General features: G+C 41.6%; 1 protein-coding gene across 1 annotated transcript in view; it reads right to left on the bottom strand.

The window, feature by feature from the left end:
- LOC110315217 (vomeronasal type-2 receptor 26-like) overlaps window positions 1-8503 on the bottom strand; it is a 17262-nt gene extending 8759 nt beyond the window's left edge. The window contains exons 1-3 of the mRNA XM_021189327.1: window positions 8219-8503; window positions 4104-4901; window positions 2396-2632 (exon numbers count right to left, since the gene is read on the bottom strand). Coding sequence (XP_021044986.1) covers window positions 2396-2632; window positions 4104-4901; window positions 8219-8503 — 1320 coding nt within the window. The remainder of the gene's footprint in view (window positions 1-2395; window positions 2633-4103; window positions 4902-8218) is intronic.
- Between the last annotated feature and the right edge of the window lie 1053 nt (window positions 8504-9556).

Raw genomic sequence — 9556 nt, 5'->3', positions numbered from 1 at the left:
GAGGCGAGGCGAGGCGAGGCGAGGCGAGGCGAGGCGAGGCGAGGCGAGGCGAGGCGAGGCGAGGCGAGGCGAGGCGAGGCGAGGCGAGGCGAGGCAAGGCAAGGCAAGGCAAGGCAAGGCAAGGCAAGGCAAGGCAAGGCAAGGCAAGGCAAGGAAAGGAAAGGAAAGGAAAGGAAAGGAAAGGAAAGGAAAGGAAAGGTTCAGGCACATACAGAGACACACATACTAGATGAAGATAAAGAAAGATGTGCTGTCACTTTTTATAGTTCTTAGTTTTTATACTTTCTCAAGATAATTGATCACATGATTTTCTAAGCTTTTTTTACATTCCATAAGTTCATAGTAAGTTTAAGTCAATAGTTCATGTCATAGATCTATAAGATTTAAGGAGTTACAGCAGAACTGTTTACATGTCTTTCAATTAAGACTAGTACCTAAACATTCATTATCTGTGACTAGCTCCATAAGTTCATTATAAGTTTAAAGCAATAATTTTTATGTCATAAGTTAGCACTGTTTTGTCAAGAAACAAATCATCTGCCTTGTGTCTTACTTTTTTGAAGCATTGTATAGATAGACTAGTCAATCATTTATTTTCTGTCCTTGCACCTATAATAAATTGCCCTTACCAAGTTTATGAGCTTTAGTTACCAGTTAATGGCCTTGTTCCTAATCTAAAGAGTGTTCTCCTTGACTGTATATTTGTTCCAAACCTGCTTTCTTTTCCTAGTACAATTATCCTGTGACACATGAAACTATTTGCAGCTATTGTTATATAGGGGCCTTGAGATAACTTATATCAGTTTAGTAATGCAATAAAATCATTACCAGGAATTATGAAATCATCGATTCATCTATACAGCATTACTACTAGAAAGTACAGATTCATATTGATTCTGCAGGAGATCTGCCAAATAGGGTGTGTTGATACACAGGAATCATTGGGCTATATAATAGTGACAGGAAAGGCATATCAGCAGCCAGAAGCAAACCTAGGATGAAGTCTCTGAGGACCCATATCTCAGAGCACACCCATCACAGCTATGCAATTTTGTGCCATCTCCAAAAAAGTTCACTTGCTTGCCATAGACTTTCCTAGATGGCTTATAATAGGCATAGGACAGAAAGCTGAGTTATTTTGATGCATCAGACTACACAAATAGACAGGTCTATATCAAAGCAGCTGATAATTTTGTTAATAAACATCAGCATTTGAAACTCATATGTTTACAAAGTCTTGTGTGTTGTACCACTAGTTACAAGATAATGGGTATTTTGAAGAACCATTGGATATTGATGCATCTGACCTAACCAATTCCTTGATGGACTCTTAATTTAATGAACTATTTTGTAGATGGTGGAAGGAGGACATGGGAAATAATTGAGGAATTGTGTCAATGGAGCTGTGAACTTGTAAGATATAATGTGTATACCTATCAAAACTATCTATGCCACCACCTCCAACTCACTGGTCCCATGAATTGGGAAACCTCTTCTACCAAGCACACCTGCTGCCAAGACACATTGCCTTAGCCACACATACCCAAAGCAATGATCAATCTGGCCTTGGATCTCTCATACCATAAGTCAATAAAAAAAAAAAAAAAAAAAAAAAAAAAAAAACTTTCCTCACTTCACAGTTTCTCTGGTATTTGTCATGAATGGGAAATCTATCACAACAAGTAACCTGAGGGTGTCTTCTGAGGACACTTCCTAGGTAGCCCATGGGAAGGTGTTTGGCTTAGTGGGTCACAATCTTCCTCTTCACAGAGCAATTCCAGAATACAGAAAATGAAAATACTCTCAAAATACCAAGAAGTACACATTCTGATTCTATTTTGTGAGTCTAGTATATTTTCTCCTCATTTTATACAAGTGTCTATGGTGTAAATATGTGTATGTGTGCTTTTAAATCTATGTAGGATCACATGCATATATGTACTAGTGCATGTGGTAGCCCAAGGTTACTGTTGGGGATCATCCTCCATTGCATTTCCACTCTGCACATTGACACTCAAAGTAAAACCATGAGATAACTTATATGGCAAGTCTCACTAGCTAACTTGCTATGAGCATCCAATTCATGTCACCTTCAAAAACAAAATTACAAGTAGAACACACTGCCAGTTAGCATGTACAAGTTTATTGGAGATCCAAAGTCTGGGACTTGTGCTTGCTTGCACAGCAAACACTTTAGCCAGTGAGCCATTATTACAGCCCCAGCTCTGATACATTCATTTTTGCTGGTCAATAAATATCACTCAAAGGAAGGTCTCTTGTAAGGTAAAGAGCATGGTCAGTTATAACTGAGTGGCCTACATCCATTTCATGCCTAAGTAGACATAAGGAAGCCTGGACTTGAAATTTCCCAGATATTTTAAAACACTAGGACAACAGTTATCTCTGCATTCGGGGAACTTACTTGGAGATCCTCCTTCAATTGAACCATCATTTTGTTCCCTGAAGAGGCTTGAGGGTCTATCATGCCTACACGGACCAAGTGGAATAAACCTGTAGGAGTTTTCTGCCCTTGGAAAATATCAAATTTTGTCACCAAATCTCCATTGGCATCGAACATAATCTTGATTCCATCCAGAGTCCTGAAGTGTACCTGTTTGAGGGCATGGAGCAGCTGAGAAAGAAAGGAAAATATCATTGACTGTCCAGGGACTGTTCCTGACAGAACTTTTCAGGTCTTCCTAGGCTCTTCACTTGCTCATCACTCCTTCATTTACTTTATATCTTCATCCTAGATTACACTCAGTTATCACCACGCTCATATATTGTTATTTTGTGATAGTATTTTGCTGTGTAGTCTAGGTTGGCATGGAACTTGATTCTCTTGCCTCAATATCCTATGTCCTAAGATGACATACATGGGCCATCGAACTTGGCCTCCTGTAATTTCTAATCTGTCCATCTTGGCCAAAAAGCCAACAACTAACACTGTTGTTCTGGTTCGAAACTATGTGTATCCTTCACCTAGCACACAGACTCAGATAATCTCACTGAAGCTTATGAAAAACACAGCCCCTCCTTAGCCACCACACTCACTTTGCCTTATCAGTGAGTAGTGTGTCTCCCAAGGGACATCATGCATATCTAGGCCTATTCTATCCAAGCTGGAAGAGAGAGAGAGAGAGAGAGAGAGAGAGAGAGAGAGACTAGATACTGGGAGAAAATGAAAAAATGTATTATATAAATGTATGTAATAGTATACATAGAAAATGAGGTAAGGACATGAGATTTGGCTCAGTCATTAAAGTTCTTGCCACACAAGTTAGAAGATAAGAATTAAAATATCCAGAACCATCCTAAATGACAGGTGAATGTGGCCGTACCTCTGTAATTACAGCTTCATGGGGATCTAGAGAGGGAATACCCATCACAAGCCATATCAGCAAGTTTTAGGTTTGAGTGAGATAACATGCCCCAAAAAATAAGATAGAAGAGTGACTGAAGGGTAATTTTCTCACATGATCCTCAGACATTCTCAGAGACATGTACACACGGTAAGCACACCTCAATCATGTGCCTATATGCCTACACACACACACACACACACACACAGGGACAGACAGAGAGAGAAAGAGAGGGGTGGGCATTTGATATCTCTTTGAAATTCTGACTTTCAACATACCTGTACTAAGAGCATCCACTGTATATCTAAGCTCAAATTTAGGATAATAAAATGTTTACCATTATCCAGGCATGGTGGTGCACGCCTTTAATCCCAGCACTTGAGAGGCAGAGGCAGGCAGATTTCTGAGCTTGAGGCCAGCCTGGTCTACAGAGTGAGTTCCAGGACAACCAGTGCTACACAGAGAAACCCTGTCTCAAAAAAAAAAAAAATGTTTACCATTAAATGAAAATTAAAATAGGTATCTTGTATTTGTACAAAAGCAACCCACTGTAACTGGATTCATCTGATATTACACACACAGCATGGATTCCTTGAAAAATGCAGGTTCTATGGTGGCCCTCAGTGCAAATTCAGCCTTGCTGAAGTGTATAGCCTGCTACACTTCTACAGCTTAGTAAAAACCATTATGTCTGTTCCCCAACCATCTCTGAACCATCCACTCCACACATGTCTCTCTTACCTGCCAGGGCTGCAAGTCCTGGGAGTTTGTACCTTTCCCATCCTGGTGCTCATAGGATATCATATCATGCAGGGCATGAGCAATGCTGTAGACAGCCGTGTAAGCAGCATCAATTTTACTCACTTCTGCGAAAGGATGTGGCTTGTTTTTCAGACTCTCATTTCCTGAGCAGACCTGGACACCCTCTGTCACTGTGCTGTTCTGGTTGGGCCACATACAATCAAAGGTGAACTCCCAGAACTTTTTTATAAACATGTCTTCTGGGGTCTGGCTGGGACACAGGTGAGCAAGGAACTCAGGGAAGCCAATAGCCCTGCTGCTGTGATACAGAAGGCCAAATGTGCCTTGTAACACCTGGGAAATGCCTGGAATGGTCAGGGCAAGTGCCATGTGCAGAGTGCCTTTGCTGACCCACACCTGTCCTGAGACAGGGACAGCCAGTAAGCCATACAAGATGAGCTGGAAATTTGAATTGCTCAAGAAAACCAGAACAACTCTGGCTGTACATTTCTGCATCTTCTGGACAGTCTCTTCAATCTTCCNCAAGGACTGATGGGAAGGGACATGAAGGTGATACTCAATGCACACACNAGCTGCACTCAGCTGCTGAGTGGCCAGAGAGCTGGCCTGCTGCCCAAAGTCATCATCTTGGGCAAGAATGATCACCCAGGACCACTGAAAGTGAATTATCAGCTGGGTAACTGCACGGGAGGATGTGAGGTCACTAGTCAGGGTTCGAATGAAGGATGGAAACTGGATCTTGTCACTCAGGCTGGGTAGTGAAGATGAGTAACTGACCTGTCAAGGAAGAACCAGGCAATATGCGAGTAGATGAAATCCAGGACTCAAGAGCAAGCTAATGGTCTTGTTTAAATGTCAGAAGGATGGGGCTGGAGAGATAGCTCAGCAGTTCCAGCCCTTGCTTGTCTTGTAGAAGACCCAAGTCCTATTCCAGGCTCCCACATCTGGTGGCTCACAACTGTTTGTAACGCCAGCCCCAGGAAATCTGACACTTGCTTCTGGCTTCCTCCCACACCTGCTGCATAGACTCACACAGACATATACATATACACATAAATGTATATTATAATCTAAAGCATAACAATTTTCATGAAAGGAAATGAAAATAGTGTGTTGCATTTAGCTTTAGCTACCACACCTAGCTCCAGAAATGGGTCGGGATACCAGTCCCAACCCAGCTTCCCTTGCCACAGATAAAAGACACACACACACACACACACACAGTTGTTCCTTTTCAACTTGCCTCTGGACACAATTGCTGGACACTACTATCTCCCTCCTAGAAAAGTGTGCCCTTAACAATATTCTTATCTCTGCACCTCCTACTTGCCCTAAACTTTAGTTGCTAAGATACTTTTAGTCCCTGCTAAACATCCCTGACTACCTACCTGTAGGAGCATCCACAGGTCCCACTCCTCCAGAGACCTCACATGGCTACTTGTTTCTTCTCTCTCCAAAGCATGGCGAACTCTCCTCCCTTGCATCTATCTCTTTTCCTCCAGGGACCTGGAAGTCCTGCCTATTTCTTCCACCCAGCAAATGGCCCATGGCTTCTTTACTGACAGTTCAAGAACCAACTGAGGAGCAAGACAGCATCAGAACCATCGCTACAATAATGTTCTGTAAAAAGTACTGATTCTACCAAGCAGCTGTGTGCCCTTCACTAGCCAATTATCACAGACATCCCTGTGGCTTTTCATCATCTGTCCTTCCCGTTGCCCACCCCTATATTTGTTTCCAGCACCTCAGCTAGGCCTGGTCTGATGCTCTCATTTGCACACAGCTGTTAGGATGTTCTTTAGAAAATTCGTGTGTGTGCGTGTGCATGTCTATATGTGTGTCTATGTGTCTATGTCTGTATGTCTGTCTGCCTTTTAATGATGATACATGTATAGACATAGAAGACAAATTTGGGGGCTGGTTTTCCAGAGGCTCAAACTCAGGTCATCAGGCTTGTTAGCAAGCATCTTTACTCAATGAGCCATCTTGCTGTACCTGATAAGAACAAATGAATTATGGGCTCTTATCAGACCGCCATCGTGAGGTTTTCCAGATTTAAGAGAAATGGGAATCTGAGTTATTAATTTGTTAAGGAAGAGGTGTTAACATGTTCTTTAAAAAGAGAGTACTTGGAGATGTGACAAGTGGAATCTGTGTCTGTGGTGGTTTGGTCTGGTCTGGTCTGGTGTGGTCCAGTCTGGTCGGTTTGGGTTTGAGAGGCACCAATTGTGGCTGGTCAGGCTCAGAGTATGAATGAAAACCTTCTTCCACTACAAAATGTGTAAAATTTATACTGTATTAAGACAAAGGCCCTAGCATCTGGTTGCTTCATGTGGAGAGAAAAGGTTCACTCAAACTCATGCATGTGGTCTTGCCAGGCTGTGCAATAAAACAAAAGCTATTCTGTTATGTTTGGATTGCAGATAAGCAATGATCATTTCTATGACTAAGTTTGTCCTGTGAAACACAAATTACTAGTTGAAAACAAATTATATTTTAATGCAAATATTGGGACAAACTTAGGCTAAAAACAATTCATTGATTCTCAGAAACTCATTTTTTTATTATTATCTATGAATGAGTGTTTCACATGTATGTATGATTTGCACCACATAAATCACATAAATATCTGCTAATCATGCAGGACAGAAGAGGGAGTCACATGTCTGGAAATGAGTTACAGATTCACATAAGCTACCATGTAGTTATTGGGATTTAAAGTTTTTCTAAAAGAACTCTCAGTGCTCTTTACCTCTGAGCCATATCTCCAGTCCTGAAATTCAAATTTAACTAAAATTTATCTTGCAGCCCTACAAGTTGGAATACAAGAAGTTCTTTTAAAATATTCAATATATCAAGTTCCTATTCTGAGCACAATAGTGCACAGGACTCAGACATCAAAGGGAAGAAGATCAAGAGTTCAAGGGCAACCTAGGTTACACAGAGAAATGCTGCATACACACACACACACACACACACACACAAAATACACACCCACAAAAAAAAAACAGAAACAAAGTTTGGTTTTGGGTATGTTATCATTTACGGAGAAGAAAAATGGAGTTTCTACCAATTTAAGTATGCCTCATTTGAGGTATAGAGAGATACCACGATGACTAAAAGCACTTGCTGCAAAATCATAAGGATAGGAGCTCAGATCCTAGTACTCATAAAAAGTTGGACATCCCCTTCATGACATTATCCTCAGTTCTAAGAGGTGTGCACACAGGAGGCTGGGTGGAGCTTTCAACCTTCCAGCCTAGCCAAGGAATCATGGGCTGTAGGTGCAGGAAGAAATCTTGACTAAAGGGATAGACGGGGAGTGATGAAGGAAGCCTCTTCTAACCTCCACAGATATGAAAAGGTTCATGTACAGACACACTCACACACACATATACACACACACATGCACACTAACACAGACACAGTTGCTCTCCCTTTCTAATAATAATAATAAATTGATGGATTGATTAATATGGTGATGGAGAGATTGCTGAGTGGTTAACACTACTTGGTCCTCTATTCATATGACCCAAGTTTAATTTCAAGCACCCTCATGACACATAAAAACTATATGTAACAACAGTTCTAGAAAGTCCAATGCTCCCTTCTGATGTCCACAAGCTATATATATATATATATATATATATATATATATATATATATATATATATGAATGACAAAATACTCAATACACATAAAATTTTAAAAATATATTTTTAAATAATAAAAAAATTTCTCAGTCAGGCGTGGTGGAGCATGCCTTTAATCCCAGCACTCGGGAGGCAGAGGCAGGTGGATTTCTAAGTTCAAGGCCAGCCTGGTCTACAAAGTGAGTTCTATGATAGCCAGGGCTATACAGAGAAACCCTGTCTTAAAAAACCAAAAAAAAAAAAAAACTCACTTTTTTTTTCAATGCAGGGGATGATAATTATTTCTAAATTATCAATACATGGAAGAGAGAGCCATGTTGGACATGGACAATATGCAGGGAAGCTGGCTCCTCAGCAGAGCTGCTCACTGCTGTGACCATTGCCATCATCATTAAGGGACTACACCACATTCACTAAAGAATAAGGCTTTGTGAAACTCACCTGGGGAAACTTGTACAGCCCCAGAAGTCTGGCCATGGAGACAGACAGGGATGACCTTGTGTCCCCAACCAAGGCAGCCTGAGGAGAGCCATGCTGGCATGTGTAGTTGGGGATGGGCTCCTCCTGCCCTGTGAGAAAGCCCATTGTCCCATAGAGGGCTCCATGCACTGAGTCTCCAGAGTTTCGAATAGAAAAGCCCAGTGTCAAATTGGGCAACAAGTGAGCACTCCTATTAATCTCCTCAATGGCAAAGACGAAACTCTGGGCCACTCGGTAGCCCCACATGGAGACACTGAGGGAAAGAGAAGCCCACATTTATCACTCATTATTTGGTAAGTGCAACAAGAATGAACACTGTGACTCAAGTGATCTGAGTAAAAATGTACATCTCCTCAAACACTTGTACAGAGATGTGCACAGAACATTCAAGAAGAGTCAAAGGGGAACCAGAGGGAAGGCAGAGACAGTAATCAAAGCGAGAGGAAGAGTTTCAGAAGACAGGAGGGACATTTGAAGATATACTGCATGAGCCGTGTCAGCGACCCACTTGTTTAATCCCACCACTCAGGAGGAAGAGGGAGGTAGATGTCTATAAATCAGAAACCAGAGCATAATCTACGTAGCTAGTCCAAGGAAGCTAGACCCACACATAGAGACCCTTTCTTAAGGAAACAAGAAAAATAAACCTATTGAATAGTATGATTGGTTATAATTATGGTAACTAACATCTATTTCAGAATTGCTGGCATTAAGAGCCAGAAGATGGCCTAATCGGCCATCATTGGGAAGAGAGGCCCCTTGGTCTTGTAAACTTTATATGACCCAGCACAGGAGAAGGCCAGGGCCAAGTAGTGGGAGTGGGTGGGTGGGCAGGAGCGGAAGGGTGGGTATAGGGAACTTTCGGGATAGCATTTGAAATGTAAATAAAGAAAATAATAATAATAATAATAAATTCTTAAAAAGAGCCAAAAGATATGGAGACAAGAAGTGAAATGTTGCCTTCAGGACATGACTCAGACACTGCATGTATGGGAGCCTATCAATAGCCAATCATGCACTGGTAATTTCTTTGTTTCACTATTGGCAACTGATATATTTTAGGTTAAAGACTGTTATTTTCTTCAGTCCTGTAACATGTGACCCCACCAAGACTCCAACTGGCATTCCTAACCCACACAATTCAGCCCTAATTAAAAATCAGTGGGTACAGGGCTGGTGAGATGGCTCAGCAGGTAAGAGCACCCAACTGCTCTTCTGAAGGTCCTGAGTTCAAATCCCAGCAACCACATGGTGGCTCACAACCATCTGTAAGGAGATCTGACTCCCTCTTCTGGTGTG

The sequence above is a fragment of the Mus pahari genome, unplaced genomic scaffold, assembly GCF_900095145.1.
Source record: "Mus pahari unplaced genomic scaffold, PAHARI_EIJ_v1.1 scaffold_9802_1, whole genome shotgun sequence".
Lineage (NCBI taxonomy): Eukaryota > Metazoa > Chordata > Mammalia > Rodentia > Muridae > Mus > Mus pahari.
This window is presented reverse-complemented; position numbering and strand designations above follow the sequence as displayed.